This window comes from Erinaceus europaeus, chromosome 14, assembly GCF_950295315.1.
Source record: "Erinaceus europaeus chromosome 14, mEriEur2.1, whole genome shotgun sequence".
Classification (NCBI taxonomy): domain Eukaryota; kingdom Metazoa; phylum Chordata; class Mammalia; order Eulipotyphla; family Erinaceidae; genus Erinaceus; species Erinaceus europaeus.
The window spans coordinates 45,027,292-45,040,549 of NC_080175.1; the positions used below are offsets into that span (position 1 = coordinate 45,027,292).

A 13,258-nucleotide genomic window follows, 5' to 3' on the forward strand; every position below is an offset into this window, starting at 1 on the left:
TCTCCTGCCCTCTTTGGGCACTTTCCAAGTCCAGTTGTGGGGCAGGGAGCACAGCCAGGAGGGATCTGACCCTCTGGCCAGGGCACCGTGACAGGTGGGCTGAAAGCTGAGCCACTAACATGATCTGGGCTGGGGGGGCCAGCTCAGTTTCTGCGCTCACTAGCGCATGACTGTGGCTTTATATAGCCTGCCAGGCCTATATAAGGATGTGGCCCCTAGGGCAGCAAAGCAGCCCTTGGCAGGCCCACAGCGCAGGCACCTTCCTCCCCTCAAGCATAGGGCCCCCAAGGGGGACCCCAGCTCAGGCCCCCAGAATGCCCAGCAGGACAGTGCGCTACTCTCGCTACAGTCCACAGCAGAGGCGCCGGCGGATGCTGGGTGGTCGCAGTGTCCGATTCCCCAATGATGTCCTGTTCCTGGACCACATTCGCCAGGGGGACCTGGAGCAGGTGGGCCGCTTTATCCGGGCGCGGAAAGTCACGCTGGACACCATCCACCCCTCAGGTGAGTACTGGTGGGCTGCCAGGACACTCGGGCAGCCAGGAAAAAAAGCCTCAGCACGCACTTCCTGCTTGTTCTCTAGGCCTGGCTGCCTTACACGAGGCGGTGCTGTCCGGGAACCTGGAGTGCGTGAAGCTGCTGGTCAAACACGGGGCTAACATCCAGCAGCGTGATGAGACAGGCTGGACAGCCCTGCACATCGCCTGTAGTGATGGGTACCCCGACATAGCCAGGTATAAGGGGTTGAATCCAAATCTTCCTGCCCCAGGTGGCCTTTAGCATGCAGGCCCCCAGAGGTGACCCAGCAGGCTACTCTACTCGGGTGCCTGACCCAGATCAGAAGGAAAGCCAACCAGTCTCGGGTTTCTTCCTCCTCACCTGACCTGTAAAACTAAAAATTAGTTGCTCGCAGGAGTTAGTCTTCTGACGCAGGGTGGGGGTGATCATCATCCGGGATACCTGCCACACTCAAGACTGCCGTTTGCACAACAGGTACCTCATCTCCCTGGGGGCCAACAGAGATGTAGCCAACGACGACGGCCACCTGCCCTCCGACCTCATAGACCCGGACTTTAAGGACCTGGTGGAGCTCTTCAAAGGGACAAGGATGGACTGAGTTCTCCAAGGACTCTGACCTCCTTGGAGAAGTTGGGGCCACCTCCACAGGTGCCATGACATGAGGCCAGGGCCCTGTGCCCGGGCACAACACTTCCCCCCTCCTCTAGCCTGACTTTTCCTTCAGGTGGATTTTTTTTTTAATTGTTACGATGCTTTTTACTTTTTCAATAAATGTGATTCCAAGCCCGTGGTGGTGGCCTGATTACTGGGGGCGAGCCTGGCGCCGTCCTCGAGCTCCAGAGGCGACTGGGGGTCAGCGGCTGCGAATCTCTGCCGGGCCAGGGCACGCGTGGATCCACAGCATCCTGACCTGACCCCAGGTGGTCCCAACAGCGAGCCACACCGCCCACCCCGCGGCTAGGCTCCGGCTTCCGGGTCTCCCAAGCCGCAAACCCCGCCCCCAGGCCACATGACCAGCGACCGGCAGCGGCGCGTGCGCGGTGCGTCACTTCCGGCCGGGGCCCCCCAGCTGGAAGAGGCGGCGGCCGTCGGGGCGAGGTGAGCTGGCGCGGCCGGACCCGCCCTGGCGTGGCTGCGGGGGCCGGCGCGGGCCCAGCCTCCGGGCGGGGCGGCCGTGAGGGAAGTGCCCGGCGGGCGGCGCTGCGGGGCCGGGGGCCTCGGGCGCGCCGAGCGGGGCGGGCTGACTGCCGGGACCTAGCCGCCCACCTCGTCCAGTCTCCGCGGGTGGACATGGCCAGCCCACCCCGCTGTCCGCTGGGCATCCGGGGTGCTCCCGCTCCCGGGCCCTCCTGCGGGCCTGTCGGTCTGGGCCGCCTCCACTCTGTCCTCCCCCTGTCCCACCCCCTCCCCCCGGGGCGCCGGCCGGATGTGCTGGCGTGCGGATCGCTCCGGTGACAGCCCGCCTGGATGGTATAAAGCTCCAAGCAACAGGGAGGTGCAGATACTGGCCTTTTCCCAGAGCAAGGGTCCCCTAAGGGTGACGAAGGTAGTTTGGGTGCAGGGCGTTGTCAGTGGGTGGAGTATCTGGACTGTGAGAGGAGGGTGTCAAAGAGTGTTTTGAGATGAATGGGGACAATTCTGAGTGATGTTGGGGGGGGGGAGTCGTTGGTCAGGAGGAAGGCACACAGGCAAGAGAGCTGTGTCTTCAGGGGACCACCGGATCCTTTGACATAAGTAGCAGAGTGAATCATGCTTGCACCCATGAGATGCTCAGCTAGTCAGTTTGTTGAGAGCTGGGAAGACAGTGCAGAGGGAGAACAGAACCTAAAAAATACTTGAGGATCAGACATTTTAAAAGAATCCAGGTCAGACATATGTAGCATCACCAGTTCTAATTCTAGAATGTCCATTGTCTTGTTTAAGAACTCCCGCCTAAAGGCAAGAATTGTATGTGGGGAAGGAATTTGAGACTGGTGGCCTAGAGGCTGGGCTTCCATCCCCGTACACCCAGAGGTCTCTGAATCCCTTGGTGCTGTGGACGAGAAAGGTACTATATATTGGGTTGTCAGAAAAATCATGACACAGACACATGTTTGGTAAAAAGAACAAAAATATGCCTGAACCGCCTACCATGGGGCCCAGCAGGGGTTATGGACAAGGCCACAAGGACAGGATAGCTCTGTGGGTCGGTCAGGCATGTGCTAGATCCATGCCAGAGGCCCAGAGTTTAGTCCTGGCACTACATAGGAGCACCATGAACAGCACCTGTGAGCTGCATGGATGGTGGAGCAGGGTTTTACTGTATATCCCCTTCTTCCCTCTGTTTCACAACAACAACAATAAAGTTAGAGACTGAAGATTGGGCCATGATGGCCCCTCAGTGTATCTGCTTTTGTGAGGCTCCAGGTTCAACCCCTGGCATCACAGTCAAAGTAGACTTAAGTTGTGAGGTTCTCATGCCAATGCTGGTGGCAGAGCTTGCTCTGTGGCAGGCTAGGGAAGCTGGAGCTCCACCAGGTAGGGTCTGGTGGGGAAGAGACATGGGGGAGATGTCATGGGAAGATGATGCTGACATCTTGGTATGGGGTGTGTGTGTGCAGAGTGAACTTTTAGGGTCCTGGTTGTTTTTCTTTTAAAAGGCATGTTTATGTGTGTGAGAGAGTTTTCACATGAGACAGGAGAGAGAGAAGCCATAGCACCACTCCGGTACTTGGAGTGCTGGGGGTTAAACTCCCATGGGAACCTCAGGCATGAAAGTCCAGTGCTCAACCAGTTGAGCCATTTCCTTGACCACCCACTTTGCCTCCTCACTCCAGAGGTTGGTGATGCTACCATTCTGGTCCAGGGGCCATCTCTCCTTCAGGTCTTAATCAGCTGCACCCCTTGTCGCAGGTTGTCACCCTGACCTTGAGGTGCTCCTGTGCTGCCCCTCCCTCCAGTTCCATCCCCACTCAGGCCTTCTCTGACTGAGACTGCTCTCTGCAGGTCTGTGTGCCTAGCCTCTGCTTTGGTCCTTTTAGGGTGGCTCTGTTTACCCAGAGCATAGATCATCCCTGCTGGCGTCAGCGGCCCTGCTCATGGCTGTGTTGTTTTCCTGCACAGGGACAGACCCTGTTGACAGCCACTGAGTGCTGGCTGGCTGTGGCACTTCTCCGATGGTCCTCATACCTCATTACCTTTTGGTGACCATGTTGCTCTTCTGTGAGGGGTAGACCGCCACACCTTGTGTGTGTGGGACTTTCACCAGGCTGTGTCATGAACCCAAGACCTTGGACCATCACTACTGATCTACAGCTGCAAGCTGTATCTTTATCTTATGCTTTTAGAAAGGGGGGGGGGGGAGAGGGAGCCACACCAAGGCAGCACCCCCACCATGGTGCTGTCCATGGTGCTGGGCTGTCAGCCTAGGTTTTCATGTGTGGTAGGCATACTACAGTAATATTCACTGAGCCATCTTTCTGGCCCTGTGACTTAAAAAATATTTCATATGAGGCAAAGAGATTCACATGGGAAAGACAGAGAAAGGTTGAAGTCAGGACCACCACTCCTATACATTCAATGTTGGGGGTTGAACTAGGAGCCTCTGGCAGGCAAGTCCTGTGCTCTTCCTGCAGATCTGTTTTCTTGACCACTTACCTGGCATGTGTTTATTTACTGCCCGGGCTTCTCTCCTAATAATTCCACTGCTACTGGTAGACTGGGGGTTCTCCCCTCCCTTTTTTTCCCTAAGACAGATAGGGAAAGAGAGACAGAGAAAAAGAGACACCACAGCACTGCTCCCCTGCTCATGATGCTTGCCCTGTGCACAGTAGCCTGGTGCGTGGAGAAGACTGTGCATTGTCCCTAATGAGCTCTCTCCAGGCCCCCTTATTTGACACATGATGGAAAATTCCAGGTGGGAGTAGATAGCATAATGGTTATGCAAAGAGGCTTTCGTGCCTGAGGTTCCAACGTCCCAGGTTCAATCCCTGGCACCACCATAAGCCAGAGCTGAACAGTGCTCTGGTGTAAAAAATAATAAATAAATTGTGTGTGTGTGTGTGTGTGTGTGTAGTCCTTAAAAAGAAGTTTCCTCTGTGGGGGTTGGGTTAAGCACACATAGTATGAAGCACAAGGATCTGGGTTTGAGCCCCCAGCTGCCCACCTACAGTGGGGAAGATTCACAGGTGGTAAAAGGTCTGTAGGTGTCTCTCTTTCTCTCTCTCTCTCTACTTCCCCTTCTCCTTTCAATTTCTGTCCTATCCAATAAAATGGAAAAAAAGATGGTTGCCAGGAGCAGTGGATTTGTAGTGCTGGCACTGAGCCACAGCAATAACCCTGAAGGCAAAAGAAAGAGAGGAATTTTCTCTGTGATCAGAATTGGAGCCCTGCCTGCTCAGAGGAGGCCCAGGGATTGACAGCAGCAAGTGGGCGGCAGCTCTGTGTACCTTCGTCCTCAGTGGGCAGCAGATATAAACCTGGGGGAGAGTTGTGAACGGGGCTGGGCCTCAGGGAGACTGTGTACTCAAGCCTAGGAGATGGGCACTAGCACAAACGGGTTTGCCTCTATTTGAAAGCCATGTTCTTGCCTTCTGGAATATCGGATAACTTGATTTTTTTTTTAAATTTAATTTTTCTAGGTTATTCCCTTTTGTTGCCCTTGTTGTTTTATTGTTGTTGTGATTATTATTGTTGTTATTGATGTTGTTGTTGGATAGGACAGAGAGAAATGGAGAGAGAAAGGGAAGACAGGGGGGAGAGAAAGATAGACACCTGCAGACCTGCTTCACCGCTTGTGAAGCGACTCCCCTGCAGGTGGGGAGCCAGGGGCTCAAACCGGGATCCTTACACTTGTCCTTTCGCTTCGCACCATGTGTGCTTAACCCGCTACGCTACCGCTCGACCCCCTAAAATTTTTATTTATTTATTTTTAAATGACACCCTTAGGCTTTTTATTTATTTATTTATTTTCCCTTTTGTTGCCTTTGTTGTTTTTCATTGTTGTTGCAGTTATTGTTGTTGTTATTGATGTTGTCGTTGTTAGGACAGAGAGAAATGGAGAGGGAAGGGGAAGACGGGGAGAGAAAGACACCTGCAGACCTGCTTCACCGCCTGTGAAGCGACCCCCCTGCAGGTGGGGAGCCGGAGCTCGAACCGGGATCCTTACGCCAGTCCTTGGGTTTTGCGCCAAGTACACTTAACCCGCTGTGCTACCGCCCGACTCCCAAAAAATTTATTTTTATTGGCTAGGATAGAGAGAAATTGAGAGGGGTACGGGAGAGGAAAAAAGTGAGGGGAGATATACCTGCAGACCTGCTTCATCACTTGTAAAGCTTTCCCCTTGCAAGTGGGCACAGGGGGCTTGAACCCAGGTCCTCGTGCTCTATAATGTGTGCACTTAACCAGGTGCGCCACCACCTAGCCTCTTGATTTCGATTTTTGACATAGCTAGCACATCAACAGAAGCACTCATGCTGGAAACAAACTGGGAGACATTCTTTTTTTTAAATATTTACTTTCCCTTTTTTTGCCCTTGTTTTATTGTTGTGGTTATTATTATTTTTTATTTTTATTTATTATTATTTTTTATATATTTATTTTCGCTTTTGTTGCCCTTGTTGTTTTTCATTGTTGTTGTAGTTATTGTTGTTGTTATTGATGTCGTCATTGTTAGATAGGACAGACAGAAATGGAGAGAGAATGGGAAGACAGAGAAAGAAAGAAAGACCTGCAGACCCACTTCACGGCTTGTGAAGCGACCCCCTGCAGGTGGGGAGCCGGGATCCTTATGCCAGTCCTTGCCCTTTGTGCCATGTGCGCTTAACCCGCTGCTCTACTGCCCAACTCCCTTTTTATTTTAAGGTTTTTTTATTTATGAGAAAGATAGGATACCACTCTGGCACATGTGCTGCTGGGGATCGAACTTTATACCACCTGTGCTTAACCCGCTGTGCTACCACCCAACTACCCGGAGACAACATTCTTGGTAGCATAAGTAATACCCACTGTAGTTGTTGTAGTTACCAAATAGGAAAAACCTTTTCTTGCTTCACTGCTGGTTTTTGAAGATTTTGTACTATCTTACTACTTTAGCACGATGATTGTCACAGAAGTCAGGCATTTTTTGTCTGTATGGGGGATATCAAAGAGAATCAGGGACATTGAGGCCCATGGAGGCGACCCAAGGCTGGGATGTGGCCTGGCCACTCAGCGACTCCCAGCACCAGAGCATGTGGGAGATGGCCGTCAGGACTGGTACAAACAGGCCTGAGCGAGCAGCGACAGACAGCATGGCGACAACTGTTCCTTTTTTGCCTTCAGGGTTATTGCTGGGGCTCTGCGAATCTACTGCTCCTGGAGGCCACCCCCACCCCATTTTATTGCCCTTATTGTTGCTGTGATTGTTCTTGTTGTTGTTATTGGATTGGACAGAGGAATTGAGAGAGGAAGGGAAGATGGGGAGAGAAAGATAAATTCCTGCAGACCTGCTTCACCGTCTGTGAAGCAACCCCTCCTGCAGGTGGGGAGCCGGGGGCTCAAACCGGGATCCTCTGTCTGGTCCTTGTGCTTCATGCCATGTGTGCTTACCTTGCTGAACTACCGCCTGGCCCTCAGCTGTTCAGTTTTATTAATATCTTACCAGGTCCTTTGCATATTGTACTTGTGTGCACCACTGCCTGGCCCTTTACTCATTTTTTTAAATTCCCTTTTGTTGCCCTTTTTTTTTTTTTTTTTTTAAATTTGCTTATGAGAAAGGAGGAGAGAGAAAGAAACAGACATCACTCTGGCACATGTGCTGCAAGGGGTCAAACTTGGGGCCTCATGCCTGAGAGTCCAAAGCCTTATCACTGCGCCACCTCCCGGACCACATCCCTTGTTGTTTTATTGTTGTAGTTATTATTTTTGTTATTGATGTCGTCATTGTTGAATAGGAAATGGAGAATGTTGAATGAAGAAATGGAGAGTGGGAGAGAAAGACAGACACCTGCAGACCTGCTTCACGACTTGTGAAGCGACTCCCCTGCAGATGGGGAGCCAGGGCTTGAACTGGGATCCTTGCTCCAGTCCTTGCGCTTTGTACCACCTGCGCTTAATCTGCTGTGCTACCGCCCGACTCCCCCTTTACTTATTTAAAAAAATATTTATTTATTGGATAGAGACAAAATGAGTTGGAATGGGGAGATAGGGAGAAAGACAGAGAGACACCTGCAGTCCTGCTTCACTGATAATGAAACTCCTCCCATGCAGGTGGGAACTTGGGGCTTGAACCTAGGTACATGTGCATGGTAACTTGTGTTCTCAACCAAGTACATCACTGCCCAGCCTCTCTTTAATCATTTTCTGAGGAGCCAGGTGGTGGCGCACCCAGATGAGCACCCATAACACCATGCATGAGGACCCTGGTTCAACCCCCAGTCCCTGCTTACGGGGGGAAGCTTCACAAAGGGTGAAGTAGTGCTACAGGTGTCTCTGTCTTCCCCTCCCCTCTCAATTTCTAAACAAAAACAAATAAATAAAATTTATCCTTGTGGTCTAGGAGGTGGCGCACTGGACAGGCCATTGGGTTCTCAAGCATGAGGTCCTGAGTTCAATTCCCAGCAGCACATGTACTAGAGTGATGGCTGGTTCTTTCTCCCTTTCCTATCACTTCTCATGAATAAATAAATAAAATATCTTTAAAAAATTTTAAAAAATTAAAATTTATCCTTTAGTGCAACACCAGGAAAAAACTTGGGGTCTTCTGCATGCATGAATCCACTGGATGGCCTCTGGGGTCATATATGTGTGTGTGTATATGTATATTTGTATATATATGTGTGTGTGTATGTACATATGTGCATATATTTTACCAGAGCACTGCTTAGTTCTAGCTTATGGTGGTGCCAGGGATTGAACCTGGGACCTCGGAGCCTCAGGGATGAGAATCTCTGCATAACCATTATGCTTATCTACCCTGCCCCATACATATATATTTTTCTATTTTCTTTCTTTTTTAAAAAAATATTTATTTTCTTTTGTTGCCCTTGTTGCTTTATTGTTGTTGTTACTGATGTTGTCGTTGTTGGATAGGACAGAGAGAAATGGAGAGAGGAGGGGAAGACAGAGAGGGAGAGAGAAAGATAGACACCTGCAGACCTGCTTCACTGCTTGTGAAGTGACTCCCCTGCAGGTGGGGAGCGGGGTTCGAACTGGATCTTCACACCTGTCCTTGCACTTTACACCACCTGCACTTAACCCACTGCACCACTGCCCGACTCCCTCTTTCTTCTAAAGGTAGCAAAAATAAAAAAAGGGGCCTGATGGTTGCAGACTCCTGTTGAGTGCACACATTACAGTTCACAAGGACTCAGGTTTGAGCCCCGGACTCCCACCTGCAGGGAGAAAGCTTCACAAGAGATGAAGCAGGGCTGCAGGTGTCTCTCTGTCTCTCTCTTCCTCTCTCTCTCCCCCACCCTCTTGATTTCTGACTATCCAATAAATAAATAAATAAAAATTTTAAAAAGTATTTATTTATTCCCTTTTGTTACCCTTGTTTTATTGTTGTAGTTATTATTTTTGTTGTTATTGATGTTGTCGTTGTATAGGACAGAGAGAAATGGGGGGGGCGACAGAGAGGGAGAAAGACACCTGCAGACATGCTTCACCACTCGTGAAGTGACTCCCCTGCAGGTGGGGAGCTGGGGGCTTGAACCTGGATCCTTACATGGGTCCTTGCACTTTGCACCACCTGCATGTAGCCCGCTGCGCTACCGCCTGACTTCCTAAAGAAATTTTTTTAAAAAGGCACTGTATTGTGTGCCTTTTTTTTTTTTAATTTTTTATTTAAGAAAGGATTAATGAACAAAAACATAAGGTAGGAGGGATACAACTCCACACGATTCCCACCACCCAATCTCCATAGCCACCCCCTCCCATGATAGCTTTCCCATTCTCTAGCCCTCTGGGAGCATGGACCCAGGGTCGTTGAGGGTTGCAGAAGGTAGAAGGTCTGGCTTCTGTAATTGCTTCCCCGCTGAACATGGGCGTTGACTGGTTGGTCCATACTCCCAGTCTGCCTCTCTCTTTCCCTAGTAAGGTGTGTCTCTGGGAAGCTGAGCTCCAGGACACATTGGTGGGGTCTTCAATCCAGGGAAGCCTGGCCAGCATCCTGGTGGCATCTGGATCCGCTTCCAGAAGATGTGACCCGAGCACACGCTGCTAGCAGCTTCTATTGTGTGCCTTTAATCAGATGTACCACTACCCAGCCCCTTTTATATATTTTTGAATCTATATACATGAGAGAAAGGGTAAACATCTCAGAGCTGCTCCACCACCCCTTCAGTTGACCCCTCCTGCACTGTTCATGGTGCTGGGGATCAAACCCCAGGCCTGGCACATGCCTGTGGTGTGGACTGTACCCTCCCGGCCACCAGCTTCTGGAATTTCAGTCACTTACTTTCCCGGGGATGTGAGGATTAACAGTACTCGATCCCTGACGAGTAGCCTGGGCCTCGAGGCTGGGGCTGGGATGGGTGAGTCCCCATGCAGGTGTGCAGATGGGGTGACAGTGGAGGTGCCTTGGAGGTGAGCAGGACTGGCAAGGTACCCCTGGCTGGGGGCTGGTTGTCCTAAGAGGTCCAGGTCTGGGAGGAAGTCAGCTGGAGGAGGGTGGTCTGAGAGTCTGGGGGCACCCAAGGGTGGTGATGTGCATGGACCCCTGCTCAACTCTAACCCTAACCCCAACCCTCCACAAAAGGTGTCTGGACGACCCTGTGACACGGGTTGGTGCCCACATCAGAGTCATAGCAGGAGGCCCTGGGGTGCTCAGTCCTTGGGCTCAGGGCCAGGTGGGGAGGCCTTTGTGTTAGCATCCCCCTCCTCCCAGTGCCACCTGAACCTCACCATGCCAGCCTGGCACCAGCCTCCCCTGCACTTGTGACCTCAGGCAGACAGAGGGCATTGCCCAGTAGGCCACTCGGAAGGGGACCTTACATATAGCACCACCACCCCCCTCAGCAGAGAGTTTACCCAATAGGGCACTACCTCACCATGCCCTCCACCCAGGTTTGAGCCTCACACCACGTGGGAGGTCCTGTGGCCCCCAGCAGCTCCAGTGTGGGGGGGAACAATGCCCCACCTGGGTGGCCTAGAGGGCTCTCCATGTTCTTCCTGACTGCAGGGACAGGGTTTGGAGAGTGGGGTTCAGGTCCTGCTGGGTGAAGCTGTGACCTGCTTGGTGGCGGGAGGAAGAGCCCCTGCAGCCCTGGGAGTTGGAGGGGATGCTGGTGCCAAGGTTGTGTGGGTGCTTGCCTTTCAGAGGCCGAGGGGACCAGGCAGCAGAGTACCAGGACCAGACACCCCAGCAATGACCAGGTGCGTTTTGGGCCTAGAGGTTATCTTGAGGGGGATGGGGGGTACTGTGTGGCCCCTGCCCTACTCAGTGTGCCCCCCGCCCACAGTTCCCCTGTGTCCAGAGTCGTCTACAACGGCAAGAGGAACAGTAGTCCGCGCTCCCCCCCTACCAGCAGCGAGATCTTCACACCTGCCCACGAGGAGAATGTGCGCTTCATCTACGAAGGTACCTTGGGTAGGGGGGTGTGGGGACATCCTTCAGCACAGCATCTGGTGCCCTCTGAAGAGGGTGGCACAACACCTCAAGGTGCCCCCAGTGCATGTTGTGGCCCCAGCACACCTGCAGGGGGGTGAGGTCACCTGCCTTTGACCACAACTGAATCCTAGTTTAGAAGGGACAGGCTGCTGGGGGCTTGAGAGGAGCAGGGTGTGGGCTGAGCTGGTGATCGTGCCCAGAAGGGGTGCCATTGGTTGGAGCTGCAGGCTTTGGGGGGCTCTCACCCCCCTCCCCCTCTGCAGCCTGGCAGGGTGTGGAGCGGGACCTGCGCAACCAGGTGGCGGGCAGTGAGCGGGGCCTGGTGGAAGAGTACGTGGAGAAGGTCCCTAACCCCAGCCTAAAAAGTGAGTGCACAGCACAGGGGAGGGGGCAGCATGGGGGTCTGCCTCTCAGGGCGTCCGTCTGAGCCCTGTCCCCCACAGCCTTCAAGCCCATCGACCTGAGTGAGCTAAAACGCCGGAACACGCAGGACCCCAAGAAGTCCTAGGGCACCTGCCTGGCCCCGGGGCCAGCCTCTCCTGGCTTCCCCTCAACTGCAGGTGGGGCCTGCATCCCGGGGCCTCACCCCCTAGGCCTAGGAGGGCATGGCTGATGGCTGAGGCCTGGGCCCCTGCCTTTCCTCTGGAGGGGTCTCAAGCCCCCATCATTGGTGGGTGTGGGCCTGGTCCTGCCCTCCCTGCACCTGGCTGTGTCTAGGGATCTGTCCCTCTCTATCCCCACTCCGGCTCATCCATTGCCCACCACCCACCCCTGGCCACTTCCGTATCAGAGGGGGCACAGGGACTGTGTCTCCCTGCTGGGGGACTGGTGGGGGCTGTCCCTGAGGTGGCCAGGGGCTAGGACAAGGGCAGCCCCACCCGGACCTAGTGGAGTTCCCTGCTGTCCCTGCTGTCTCCAGCCTGGACACTCTGGAGTGTGTGAGTGCCCTTCCTCCCTGCCCATCCTTCTAACACTTCCCATCCCTGTGCCAGCATCTGGGTGGCACCAGCTCTCCAGGCTCACCTCAAGAGGTCTCGGGGACCCAGTCCTGACCTGCCATGGTCAGGCCGCGATGCTGATCCTGAGCTGGGGCACTGCCCACTGGCTCCTGGCTCGGCGTGCTGTACAGGAAGCCACCAGAGCCCCTTTCTCCTCACCCTCCAAAAGCTGTGTGTCTGTTGGAGCTGAGAACCAGTGAATAAAGGCGAGTGGCACTGACTGGCTTCTTGTTTGCTGGGTCCGGCCCACATCTGCGCAGGCCTGGCCTCTCCAGCGATGAGCCCTGAAACCCTGTCCTCCAAGCCCCTAAGTTTCCAAAAAGGTTGGGGGCTGGCATTGGGCCCCAAGAGGGAGACCCCATTGTACCTGACCTTCTGACCTCGAAGCTGCTCTGACCCAGGCACCCAAACTGGGATTTATTTTGGGAATACCCTTTTCCGGAAAAGTATTCTGGAGGCTACAGTGGCCCCACAGGTGGCTCTGGGGAGGGGGTGGAGGAAGAATGGTGCAAGTAGTAAACAGCTGTGTGGCTCGATGCCAGGGGGCACTGACAGGAGCCAGTCCCTGAGCCAAGTTTCTGCCACCACAGCCTGGATCAGTCTCCCAGGGATTTTGGGTGATGGGGAAGGGAGCACCAAGGTGTCCCCTCCTCTGCCTAGGGTGGAGGGGCTGCATGTCTTGGGCCTCCAGAGCCAGAAGCTGCTCTCCTGTGTTTGTGCAGAGTTTGTGCACTGGGCTGTCGGGGCCCTCCTAGTGCGGCCTGCGGGGAGGTGGGGGGCAGGTTGTCCCAGCTGGATCTGTACTGCCTCTGTAATCTTGAACTTTCTGCCTAGTCTCTGAGCCTCAATTTCCCCATGTGGAACTTGTTCCCTGCTGCCGGGTGGGCACCCACCCCATTGAGTGGCTCCGTATATGCACTTAACACTGACAGTATCACCTGAGAAAGCCATACCCCAATCCTGCCTCAGTTTCCCCATCTGTAGAGTGGGCTTAGGCTGAAGCCAACATCTAGGCAGTGTTGACTTGATTTGGGCTCCATGTCCTGCTGGATGGATCCTGACCCCCCCACATAGGGCTGGGAGGTAGACAGCCCCAGACTCTCACACTCTTTATGGTAGAAGACACCCTCCTCGGAAAGCTTTGCAAGTAGTGAAGCAGATCTGCAGGTATCTT

The 13,258-nt window shown here is 53.5% G+C and overlaps 2 protein-coding genes across 5 annotated transcripts; both read left to right on the forward strand.

The window, feature by feature from the left end:
* The first annotated feature begins 210 nt into the window (after window positions 1-210).
* PPP1R27 (protein phosphatase 1 regulatory subunit 27) lies at window positions 211-1,307 on the forward strand. The gene is made up of 3 exons (XM_007538240.2): window positions 211-504; window positions 584-734; window positions 994-1,307. Exons 1-3 carry the CDS (start codon window positions 315-317, stop codon window positions 1,115-1,117), a joined length of 465 nt encoding a protein of 154 aa, XP_007538302.1. The 5' UTR covers window positions 211-314; the 3' UTR covers window positions 1,118-1,307.
* A 211-nt stretch (window positions 1,308-1,518) lies between these two features.
* On the forward strand, window positions 1,519-12,304 carry MCRIP1 (MAPK regulated corepressor interacting protein 1). Of its 4 annotated transcripts, none has more exons than XM_060171759.1 (5): window positions 1,519-1,617; window positions 10,796-10,851; window positions 10,938-11,056; window positions 11,314-11,451; window positions 11,530-12,304. In XM_060171759.1, the coding sequence occupies exons 2-5, from the start codon at window positions 10,844-10,846 to the stop codon at window positions 11,592-11,594; spliced, it is 330 nt and encodes a 109-aa protein (XP_060027742.1). In that variant the 5' UTR covers window positions 1,519-1,617; window positions 10,796-10,843; the 3' UTR covers window positions 11,595-12,304. The 4 variants fall into 4 exon arrangements, with proteins under 4 accessions (XP_060027742.1, XP_060027740.1, XP_060027741.1 ...); XM_060171757.1 differs by lacking the exon at window positions 1,519-1,617 and adding an exon at window positions 1,659-2,065; XM_060171758.1 differs by lacking the exon at window positions 1,519-1,617 and adding an exon at window positions 1,678-2,065 and having other exon boundaries at window positions 11,350-11,451.
* The last annotated feature ends 954 nt before the right edge of the window (window positions 12,305-13,258 follow it).